This window comes from Erythrolamprus reginae, chromosome Z (assembly GCF_031021105.1).
Source record: "Erythrolamprus reginae isolate rEryReg1 chromosome Z, rEryReg1.hap1, whole genome shotgun sequence".
In the NCBI taxonomy this organism is placed as follows: domain Eukaryota; kingdom Metazoa; phylum Chordata; class Lepidosauria; order Squamata; family Dipsadidae; genus Erythrolamprus; species Erythrolamprus reginae.
The window spans coordinates 93,984,830-93,997,316 of NC_091963.1; the positions used below are offsets into that span (position 1 = coordinate 93,984,830).

The 12,487-nt window shown below is 41.6% G+C and overlaps 1 protein-coding gene across 2 annotated transcripts in view; it reads right to left on the reverse strand.

Annotated features, from left to right (window-relative positions):
- Positions 1-12,487, reverse strand: part of WNK4 (WNK lysine deficient protein kinase 4) — a 46,015-nt gene that overhangs the window by 16,031 nt on the left and 17,497 nt on the right. For both annotated transcript variants that reach the window (XM_070729567.1, XM_070729566.1), the window contains exons 2-7: positions 9,276-9,448; positions 7,767-7,987; positions 4,920-5,077; positions 4,100-4,188; positions 1,654-1,873; positions 97-418 (exon numbers count right to left, since the gene is read on the reverse strand). In XM_070729567.1, coding sequence (XP_070585668.1) covers positions 97-418; positions 1,654-1,873; positions 4,100-4,188; positions 4,920-5,077; positions 7,767-7,987; positions 9,276-9,448 — 1,183 coding nt within the window. The remainder of the gene's footprint in view (positions 1-96; positions 419-1,653; positions 1,874-4,099; positions 4,189-4,919; positions 5,078-7,766; positions 7,988-9,275; positions 9,449-12,487) is intronic.

The window sequence follows — 12,487 nt, forward strand, 5'->3', positions numbered from 1 at the left end:
TTACAGAAACTGTAGTCCATTATGCTGGAGGTCACATGTAGTTAGTTATATAGTCAAGTTGAGGATGGAGATAACCAAACTAATGGGTGTGCTTACATGTTGTAGAGGAATAGTTGGGGTGAAATTGAAAGGGCTGGTGCTGGTCCACCTCTGGCTCTTCTGGCTCTGGGAGAAAAGGTGATGCAGAATCGGCAGATCCCGGTGTGGTGGGGGTTGGTACAGGGCTGAGAGGCGAAGGGGAGTCCATATCCAGCAAATGCAGGATATCCGGAGTCATTGCTAGAGATTGCTCCTGGCGCTTCTGCTGTTCCTGAGCTTGTTTGGTCTTCTCACGCTGGCGCTTGATAGCAAGAACTCTCTCTCGCACTGCTTTTGCTACTGGCTTATAATCAGCCTCATAGACAAAACCTAGAACCACCTGCATGATGAATCCATGAGATGGTGTAGGAAGGGGAGCAGAGCAAGACAGAAAAACAGAAGGACAGTCAAACAAGGCCATACATCTTATCTGCTATCTGCAGTACACTGTCCTCAGAGCAGGCTATATTATAGATGTGTAATTAAATTATAAGTTTTGGGTGTGAGTGTGAGTGTGAGGTAGGTTTGTGATTAGATATACAGTGTTCCCTTGATTTCCGCGGGGGATGCATTCCGAGACCGCCCGCGAAAGTTGAATTTCTGTGAAGTAGAGATGCAGAAGTAAATACACCATTTTTGGCTATGGACAGTATCACAAGCCATCCCTTAACACTTTAAGCCACTAAATTACCATTTCCTATTCCCTTAACAATCATTTACTCACCATTATTACTGGTACTCACCATTGAATAAGACACTTAGTGATCCTGATATTTATAAACATAATTATTTATTAACAATAATTATTTTTTTTGTTATTTATTTGCAAAAATTATTAGTTTGGCGATGACATATGACGTCATTGGGTGGGAAAAACCATGGTATAGGAAAAAACCAGCGAAGTACTTTTTAATTAATATTTTTTGAATAAACGTGGTATAGGCTATTCGCGAAGTTCGAACCCGCAAAAATCAAGGGGACACTGTATTTACACAATTTTTGGTGGTGTAAGCAATTCCTGAGGTACCAGCAGACAGTATTTGCAGAAAAATTTGAATCCAGTGTGACATTGAAAGGGAACAAATTTGAGTACCACTTGTTGGGGTTCCAGGGAAAGGGAGGGTCTTGCCTTCTCTTTCTGCTCAAGATCCCCATGAACAATTGGTGGGCCACTGTGTGACACAGAATGCTGGACTCAATGGGCTTTGGCCTGATTCAGCAGGGCTCTTCTTATGTTCTTATGTTAAATAAAGAGTAAATCCCAACTGTGATAATTCTCATGAAACATAATGCAATGTGACAGAAAAGATAATGTGAAATTACTGTGATTTTAAAATACAGATTTGAACAAATAATGATTATTCCTAACTTAGGATATGATACTAACATCATAACAGTTCATAGATAGCAACTTTCGTCAGAAGATGTGCCATTCTTAGGACATCTGCTGGTACAAATGCAGTTAGGGAAAAAAAGAGACAAAGGTGGCTCAGCCCTAAATCTCATATTTATAAAACATTCTAACCTGGAAAAATTTGGAAAAATAGTAGAGAAATGAATGACAGTAAGTTGTACCATTTCTTGGGCAACTTCCTCAGCCACATCCTTATATAGCTCAAAGTAAAATTCCAGGGCATTGTTGTCCTTGTACTTCCCATGCAGTTTTTTAGTGTCATCCATCCGTAGCCAAAGCTTCAAAGTGGTCTTGATACCATCATCCTCTTCAGCTAATTCAACATGGACCCCTGTATCCTCATGGAAGAAGAAGTGATCCAGAAGATCCTGGATGGTATATCTGCAGGGAAGATAGAGAAGCAAGTTGAATTTAAACTATAGAGTACTGCAAAAATGAAGATAACAGGAAGTAAGTTTGAATTCACAGATGGTTATTGCAATATGACTTAAAGAGGTACCCAGGCCATAAGTGGTATCTTAAGTGGTATCATACACATGCACAACTTGTGTATATTTATTGAAATGTTAAGGGTGCCCGTTGGCATGGATGCCAGGAAGGAAGGGTGTTCATGCACATGTTTTGGGAGTGCAAAAATTCTGGAAAGACGTGCAAGAGGAAATTAATAGGATGTTAACATAAAATGGGTGATTACAAAGGAGATGGCAGTATTAATAATAAGGAGTGATATGGGTAAATTCAGAAACATTAAAGAAGCAGCTATATAGGAAGTGCCCAAGCAGTAGTAGTTTTAGGTTGGAAGGATGCAACAAAATGGACAATACAAAATTGGTACTGATACATGGTGGAACATATTCAGTTTGAAATTATGGATATAAATATTTTATTTATTTATTTGTCCAATATACAATACATATTGAAGAGAATAGACATGCAGTAATATATATATAAAGAAAAGGATAGAAGAAAAGATATAAAAATAGAGAAGATATATGAAAGGAAGAAAAGATATATGAGATAAAGGAGAGACAATTGGACAGGGGACGAAAGGCACACTGGTGCACTTATGTACGCTTCTTACTGACCTCTGAATATTCACGATTATGAATATGAATATGATTAATGAAAATAAAGTGAAAGAACTGATGGGAAGGTGGGACAGGGTTAGAGATTATATGGTTAGTAGAATTCGAGACCAAGGTATAAAGAATAAACTGGAATCACTCTATAATTCGTAAATATTGTACTGTTCTTGGTTTAAAATAATATTAAAAAGTACACCCTCATTTTGATGAGGGGTCTGAATGAATGATGTTGGTTGGTGGGAGCACGCATTACTGTGTTTTATGTAGTGTGTATCTGTCATTATTAAAAATCAATAAAAATAAAAAAAAGAGATACCCAGGCCAGGATCTTCATAAGTACATGAACATTAATCTATTTCATGCCCTTAACTATTCAAACTTACTTCTTTAAATCTTCCATATATAAGCAGCATAGAAAAACAGCAAAATATAAAGTTCAGAGGATAAAGTTCAATATCAGATTTAATTTGAAGGCTGGAAAAGAGTGGCAGCTATGATCCTGTTGTTGTTGTTGTTGTTAGATCACCTCCTCAATATTCAGCCACTTATGACTGGGTGAAAATGTTGTTTGGGGCTCAAAAAAGTAGAATTTGGGTTTTGCTGTCAAACCAACCCATTCTACCATCTAATAGTTTCCATGATACATCTGTCCCCTTCAATAATGACAGTATCTGAAGTAGCATTAAGAGTCTGAGGATCTTGAATTCCAAGGGAATTTAAGATTTAGGCTGACAGTATCTTAATTGATGATTCAGTATTTTATGTCTACCCTAACAGTAATCATATCTCAAATTACAATGTATTGGAACTACATGGCATTTTGAATCTTTGGATTGAGTTGCCTTGGATTTTTTTTTTTTAAATCCCAATTTGCTGTTAGGTTCTGTGTAAGATTATAAGTGATTTCTAAAATAAGAATACAAGTAGTTCTTGATTAACAACCACAACTGAGCCCCAGGAATTTTGCCCCATGTTATGATCTTTCCTGCTACAGATGCTTAGTGAATCACTACTAAATTAATAACATGATAGTTAAATGAACCTGGCTTCCCTCTTGACTTTGCCTGTCAGAAAATTGCAAAAGGGGGATCATGATGTGACCTTCGGACAATGCAACATCATAAATACATGCCAGCTACCAAATGCTCAAATTTTGATCACGTGACCATGGGGATGCTGCAACAATTCTAATTGTAAAAATTAGTCATGTCATTTTTTTCATTGGTGTTGTAATGTTGAATAGTCACTAAATGGTGGTAAGTTGAGGACTACTGTATTTTAAAGGAGAGCAAAATAGGTAGTGAACTATTTCTACCCATTCCTTGCCTAGGTCTACTCATAATTTCTACCCATTCCTACTGAGGTTATTTTCTTTGTGTTTACCAGATATTATTGAATTTTTTAAAGGGGTGCAACTTGCACTTTTACACTTACAGGCAGACATGCATGCAGAAACCACAAAACATCATTGATATATTCATTGATTTAGCATAATCACGTAAGCAGCTATGATGTCCTCTACCTTTCATTTTTGTTCATTCGGATACAACCCTCAATTATCTCCTTTAGTTCAGGCACCTTCACCTTGTAAAAACTGTTTGGTTTCATACCCTGTTTTGAGAAATAAGAGAGAGGATCAACAGGGGTCACGGTAGAAGGGAGAACAATATGAGTATTCTTTTTCCCTTATGCCTTTCCTGCTATGGAGAAAAATGGCAGTTGCTTAGCCCTTTTCTGTAAAACCTAATTACCTGGGCTAACACACTAAACTGATCTGGATGCCTGGAACCTATTTCAGTTTTCATCAATTTTTCATTACAGTAAAAATAATTCCAAAATAGGATACAACAAAATAGAGTAACTTAACTCTGATTCTGACCAATGGAACAAGACTTCTTTCTGAAATAAAAGTGTTTCCAAATAGGCTGGATTCACATTTATCACTCCCTTTTTACCAATTTAAATCTCAAATTAAAATGAAATAGAGTTGGGGTGCCCCCCTCCCCACACCCGATCTCACACTGGAAGCTTGCCAAAGGAATTTTGAGCATGAAAACAATTGATCTGTACCAGGTTAGACACACTGTTTAAGTTTTATGATGTTACAAGAAAAGCATTTGGCCAGAAACTAGGAATAGAAGTTTGAACTCTTCTGAAGTTCAACCCACTTTTATTGCCATAGTTGTTGTTCACCGGTCGTAATTAACAAAATTTTGTTCTAAATCCAAAATTGCACTAAAATTAGAAAGCAATCATTTCCCCCTTTCCATTGCGTAAGGGTACTGCAACTGAGAGAGCCAGAAATGCAGACAAATGAGAGAAGGTGGAGGTTGTACTCTTACCGAAGTAACCTTACGATAAATCTGAGCTGCATTCTGGCATTCTGAATAGGGGTATTCTGAGGTCGCCATTTCGAGCATGCACATGCCGAAGGCGTAAACATCTACTGCTTCATCGTATTTTTCTTCATACATCTCTGGGGCCATGAATTCAGGGGTTCCTGGAAAAAGAAGAGAAGAATTTACTTGAGACTCATACCATTAGGGCAGAGGTCCCCTACCTTTGTTGCACCAGGGACCGGCTTTAAGCTAGACCAGTTTTCCATGGCCCGGTGGGGGGGGGGGAGCTAGCTGTCAGCGGCGCCGTAAAAGGGGCGATCAAGAGAGGAATGGGTGAATGAATGGACGGAGGGTGGGAAGGAAGGAAGGAAAGAGGGAAGGGACAGGAACAGAAGAAGGGTGCAAAGGAAGCAAGGAAAGGTGTGAAAGGGGAGAGTAGGAGAGGAAGGAGTGAAAGAAGGGAATGAGGGAGGAAAGAAGGGAGGAAGGAAAAGGAAAGCAAGAAATGGAGGGAGGAAAGGAAGGAAGGAAAGAAAGAAAGAAGGGGGGAAGGGACAGGAACAGAGGAAGGAAGCAAGGAAACTTATGAAAGGGGAGAGTAAGGGAAGAAGGTAGGAAGGAGAAAGAAAAGAAGAAATAGAGGAAGGGAAGGTAAAAGAGAGAAAGAAAAAGAGCAAGAAAGAAAGCAAGAAAGAGAAAGAAAGAAAGAAAGAAAGAAAGAAAGGCAACTTCAAAGAAAGACTCACTGAGCATCTCTCACTCTCTCTCTCTTTCTATCCCTCTTTCTTTCTTTCTCTTCCTTTCTCTCTCTCCTCTTCCTTTATCTCCTCTCTCTCTCCCTCTCTCTTTCTCTCCCCCCTCTCTCCCCTTTCCCTCTCTCTTTCTCTCTCTCCCTCTCTTGCTATCTCTCCCCCTTTCCCTTTCCCTCTCTCTTTCTCTCTCTCCCTCTCTTGCTATCTCTCCCCCCTCTCCCTCTCTCTTTCTCCCTCTCCCTCTCTTTCTCTCTCTCTCCCCCTCTTTCTCTCTCTTCTTCTCACTTTCTCTCTCTTGTTTTCTTTCTGTCTCTTTTGCTTTCTCTCTCTCTCACTCTTTCTTGTTTTCTTTCTCACGCTCTTTCTCTCTCTTGTTCTCTCTCTTGCTATCTCTTTCTCCCCCCCTTTCTCTCACTCTCTCTTTCTCACTTTCTCTCTATCTTGCTGTCTGTTGCTATCACTCACTCTCGTTCTCCGTTCTTCTCAGCGGTGACGCGCGCACGCCCTGCCCGCCTCACCTTTGCGAGAGCACTTTCGCCCCGGGCTCTCAGCAAGGGGGTTTGCAGGAGAGGTGGGGCCGGCGAAGGTGATATTCAATGTCGGGGGCGCACAGGCGGTTGCACGCGCTCCCTATCTCCCTGCTAGCCCACTCGGAATATTCAAAATAAGAAAAGCCTTCGCCGGCAAAGGTTTTTCTTATTTTGAATACTCCGAGTGGGCTAGCAGGGAGATAGGGAGCGCGTACAACCGCCCGTGCGCCCCCGACATTGAAGACCTCCGCTGAGAAAAGCCTTTGCCGGCATTTCCTCTCGGCGTCAAGGAGGCGCAGCGGCGGGCGGAGAGAGGGAAGGGGGGGCAGCGGCGTCCCTCCTGGCCTTGGCGGGCCGCCCGACCCTCCCCACCTCCTGCAAACGCGGCGGGCGGCGGGGGGAGAGCGAGGAGCTGGTTCCGGCGGGCGCGGGGCTTGGCTGGCTGGCGGGGGGAGCGCCGCTGGTGGTGCGGAAAGGCCGAGGGGGCCCTGGCGCCGCGGACCGGCTGAAAACCCCCAACGGCCCGGTGCCGGTCCGCGGACCGGCGGTTGGGGACCTCTGCATTAGGGGACACCATAGCAGTGTCCAGGAACTCTGAAACTTCAAAATTTTTAAACCATATTTTCCCATCTCCACTTAATATCTCAGACAATAGTGCCTGGGATCTACAAAGATCTTTAAACAGGCCCTGGGCAAAACTCATTCACATTTAACCGTGAGATACACAGGTAGTTCTTGACTTATGACCACAATTGAACCCAACATTTCTTTTGCTAAGTGACACATTTTTTAAGTGAGTTTTACAAGCTTTCTTGTGACATTTGTTTAGTGAATCAGTGCAGTTCTTAAGTTAATAACGAGGTCACAAAAGATGATCACATGACCCAGGAACACTGCAACTGTCATAAATATGAGCCAGTTGCCAAAAATCTGAATTTTGATCATGTGACCATGAAGATGCTGCAATGGCAATAAGTATGGAAAATGGTCTTTAGTCTCTTTTTTCAGTACTGTTGTAACTTCAAATGGTCACTAAATGAACCATTGTAAGTCAAGGACTAGCTTTATAAAGGTTATAAAGGATCCATTTAGCTCAAAGGAAACAGTAATTTATTTATTATTTATTTATTTATTGGATTTATATGCCACCCTCTCCGAAGACTCTTCGATAATACATTATTGAAGCAGACTTGTGAGACTCAATAAATACTTAATGTAACAATTCTGTCTTGCTTAAAAGATTGCCTCTTCCATAGGAAGAGTAGAGAAGAGTGGAGTAGGGTAGGGTACGTATGGTAGAGTAGGGTAGGGTAGAGTAGAATAGAATAGAATAGAATAGAATAGAATGCATAAGAGCATGCATAAACTCCCAATCCCAGCAAAGGTTCTTGTCCTTTAATACTACCATCTGTGCAATTCATGTTTATTTCCAAATTTTGGACGCAAATAGATCCAAATATCTTAGCAAGGTAATCCTAATTACTGTTGCTCAATATAGTTTTAAGGATGAACGGATACATGCTATCAAATCAATATATTCTGCTAGGCATTCTTAACCCATAAAGTACCTATGACACTCTTGGCAAATGAAGCACACTTGAGGGTGGCCAAACCAAGATCTCCAATTTTAACTGAGCCAGTAGGGCCTGTGATAAAGACATTATCACATTTCAGGTCTCGGTGGATGATTGGAGGGGATCGTGTATGCAGAAAATGGAGTCCTCGAAGAATCTGTCTGCTCCATCTCTGAAGAACTTTCATCTTCATCTCCTTGAATCGTTTCAAATAACTATAAATAGAAAAGGAGAGAGAGAGAGAGAGATCTGGTTCAGAGCCATCTCATCATCAGTACTGACTATGGGCCACAATGGGCAGAACCTAAATGCTTTCAAAAATGCCAAAGGTACTGATGAGTCAAGAGCTCCAAAAGCGCTGTTCCCAAACAACCCCATGATGACTAGCCTACTCAGTGATATAATCATATGCTGACAGTCAGAAGTGTTTTAGAAAATTAAAAGAAAGAGGAATAAAGTGAAGTGTCCTTATCTTTGAATTTTTTTGAGGTTCTATGAAAGAATAGAAATAAAGTAAGATAAAATTTCATTGTTTTAGAAATATTTCTCTTTGATGATTTTAATTAGTGCTGGTATTCAGCCTGTTCTTTCCAGATCGTGTGAACTGGTAGTGGTGACTGCAGGAGGCTCCACACAGCCACCATGACATAATGCGCGAGTACCACACATGCTCAGGAAACCAGGTATATTTGTAGATGACATTTGCGCTCACATTTATGAAGTGGTAGGGAAGGTAAGTGAATCTCACCTCTGATTTTAATGCTTTTAAGCAAATAAATTTAAAGAAATAAATGCCACATCGTTCATAAAAATACCTTTTAAAAAAACCCACAAGGGCACTCATCCCACTGATGACCAGAGTTGACTCAACTGATCTAACTGGCAGCATGGCTCTCTCCTTCCCTCCCCTACTGCTCCATGTGCATCCCCTTCCAAAGTTGCACTCTTGGTGAAAGATGACTATCATCTAAAACACATTGCACCAATCGTTGGTTCAAATATACCTCCAGAATTGAATATTGGAAACTAAATGAATTACTGATTCAAACTCATTTGTAGTCTGAAGCAATTCACCTTAATTCACCCCAATTATTTTTGAAAGAAAAACTTCCTTTCCTTGTCCTACAATGTAGCAGAGTGATCTTCATTTGAATCCCATTCCCATACTGATTTATTGCAAGTAATCTGTCTTTGCAAGTAATCAGCATTTGGAGAAAAGGTTTGTTAGGTTAGCGATTAATGGAAAATTTGCAGGAAGCCTGAAGATCTTGGTTCAGACACTTCTTCTTCTTTAGAGTAAGAGGAAAGTATCATGCAATCTTTGAAATGTTTTCTAGAGAAGTAAGCAATGTTATTAATATGTTGCTGCACACCATCTGTGTGGCTTGTAGACCTGTCCTTTAAGACAGGAGATGTGCTAAAAAATGCCCCTCCAACATAGCCCCTCCAAGCCTGTTTTTTCATCCCAGCCACCAATACCCATCCAATCTGTTCTGTGCTCACGTTTTTAGTGTTCCCGAAGTCATGAGTTCGGTCACCAGCACAATGCAGACTTGTCCTTTGATGGAAGACTTCCATGAGTCATAGAAACGGACAATGTTAGGGTGTTGGAGTCCCTTCAGCATCTCTACCTCCTCACTGAAGCGCTGCCTTTCCATTTTGGACAATTTCCGTGTCTAACAAACATGAAGAAAAGAGAAAGAAGTTCAAGAGCCCATTTTTGAGGCAGATGAATTCACATCAATGTCAAATTAAGATTCTAGACTTTGAAATCAAATTTTCACATTTTAAAATGCTCACATTTCATTTCAAACTGGAATTTTGAGAGACATAATATCATAATATCACTCCAAGGAATGAATCCATTGAAGGGAATAATTTTCCTCTGCCTTACGTTTCCAGACAATTAGGCATCCGTTTATGCTATCTATCCCTCTTTCCTCTTTCAGATCAGTTACCTTTATTTTAGTGGAATAACAATTGATTTCTGAGCATCAGGAACTTATTTCATGAAACACAACCAAAACTGTTGCCAGCAGACAACTATATGTGATTATTTGTGTACACTCTTCATATCTACCTAATCTTCCAGACTTCACAATTAGTTTTCATTTGTCCATCTTGGTTTTCTCTCTCTGTTGATGTCTTCCAGGATCTCAGACATTGATGAGCTCTCCAGTTATGTTCATATGCCTCACAAGCTTGTTTTAATTGGCTATATTTAGTGAAGGTCTACCCAAATTTTTACTACCACACTGTGCGTGGCTTATGCAGGATGCCCTGCATTTTCTTTCAACATCTTTCTGTGCAAATTGGGTGCTCTGGGGTGGAGCTCCATTTTCGCTACCCCACTGCGTCGTCCCCCCCCCCCCCACCAATCTGGGCAGCAACTCACCCCTGGCTTCATCCCATTATCTGCTTTTGATGCCTGAGACATTTATCTCATATCTTGTTTACTATTTAGGCTAACGTTTGTTTGTTTGATTTTTATGCCATCCTTTTCCTTAGACTCAGGGCGGCTTACAACATGTTAGCAATAGCACTTTTTAACAGAGCCAGCATATTGCCCCCACAATCCAGGTCCTCATTTTACCCACCTCGGAAGGATGGAAGGCTGAGTCAACCTTGAGCTGGTGATGAGATTTGAACCGCTGACCTACAGATCTACATCTATATCTCAAACGGAGATGCTTACTCCTCTCACTCCTCACAGCCATCTCCTGCAAGCTTGCCATATTGTTTTATTCATGGCTGTCTCTTATTTGACTTATTCTATGTTATGGTCCAGTCATCTGGAGATTATACAAACAAGGGACTGAGGTCCAGTAGATATGGAAAATAAAACAAGTAATCAAGTAATTGAATTTGGAGAACATTTTTATTCTTTTTTTTTTAAATCAGAAGAGTGGTCAGTAAATGGTGATTAAGGAGAATACGTAGACAATGTATACTTCTTTGGAAAGCACTCCCTGAATTATTAAACAGTGCATCAGTATTCTTTCCTAAACTTAAAATTTTAAACTAAGCACTGAACTCAACTATGAATAATATAGGTATTGGGAAAATATAGATAATATATAGCATATTTTATTTATTTTTATTGATTGATTTTGTCCAATACACAGTGAGGGTTTTAGTGGGTATACACATAGTAAAATACATAATGAAGGTTATAGAGGATATACTCATAGTAAAATATATCTAAGAAAGAAGAGAAGAGAAGATATAGGAATAAAACATATCAATGAAAGAATAGAAGAAGAGATTTAGGAATAGAAGAAAGGTATAGGAGATATAGGAGAGCAATAGGACAGGGGACGGAAGGCACTCTAGTGCACTCTAGTGTATTTAGAACAAGAACCCAAAGTCTGTTTGAATTTACCTCAGTTTTAATCCCATCATACCTCATAAATGTTCCTTTATATCAAGGTTATGCAACTCAAGAGTCAGATGAGGCATTCTGTGGTCTGCTGACAAATATACAATGGAAAGGGTGAGGCCAGAATCTAATATGGGACATGTTGTATCCTGTAATGGCTACCTTGTAACTCTGTAAATAGTTTGTTCCTCTTTCAGCGCTGTCTGAGCCCAAGCAGGAAGTCGCTCCTGATTGGCTCAGACGCGGCCGGCTCTAGCTTTGGCGGGAACCGCAAATATATAAAAGGAGCGGTTTCTCCAGGCAGAGTCAGTCGGTACTCGCTGAATTGTCACTTTACCTTGCTGAGCTGTCACTTGTTCTCTGAGCTGAATAAAAGTACCGATTGCTCAAAACCCTGTCTCTGGGTCTACTTCACTGGCGACGAACGGACGGAAGAAACTTCGCGTGCAACATGGACAAAATCCAGATCGGCCAGGCTCCGGAACTCTTCGATCCCGAGAAATCGACATGGGACGAGTACATGGCCACCTTCGAGATCTTCCTCGAGGCGGCGGGAATGCAGGACGCCGAAGCCGATCGCAGACGGGCTATTTTCCTTAACTACTGCGGCGCAGAAATCCGTAGACTTGCCCAAACTCTCACTGAACCGGAACAAGCAAGAGCCACAGCGTGGGACGTCCTACAACAAAAACTGGCGAGCCATTTCAAGCCGACCAAACCAGCCATGGTTTTTCGGCATCAATTCCACATGATGGCTCAGAGGGAAACCGAGTCGATCAGCCAGTTTACAACGCGGCTTCGAACAGTACTTGCTCAATGCAAGTTTAAAGACCCGGAAGCTCACCTCACCGACGCCTTGGTTTTCGGCATGAAAAGCAGCACGGTGAGAAATAAACTCCTCATCGAAGAAGAGCCGAGCCTACAAACCGTGATTAAACTGGCGCAAACCGCAGAAGCAGCCGACGCAGCGGCGAGAGAATTGAAAGAGCACGGAAGGCGAGAACTCATTGCAAAAATCGACTCCGCATCTCCCAGCGCCGTGGAAACAGACAACAGCCAACAAATTCCCAGCGGAGACAACTGCCTCCTGGTGCAAGACCAGCCGAGACACCTGAGAGCTACTCACCCAGCCCCCTGCGCGGGCTGCCGGGGAAATCACCAGCGCCATCGATGCCCCTTCCGAGACGCTACATGCCGCCGTTGCAACCGGAGAGGCCACATCGCCATCGCATGCAGAGCAACAGCGCCAGAGGAAACATTTGCCACACCGCAATACCAGCGACCTCAAAACCAGACCCCCCAAGCGCGAGAAAGGAGACCATTCCGCAACGCGGGT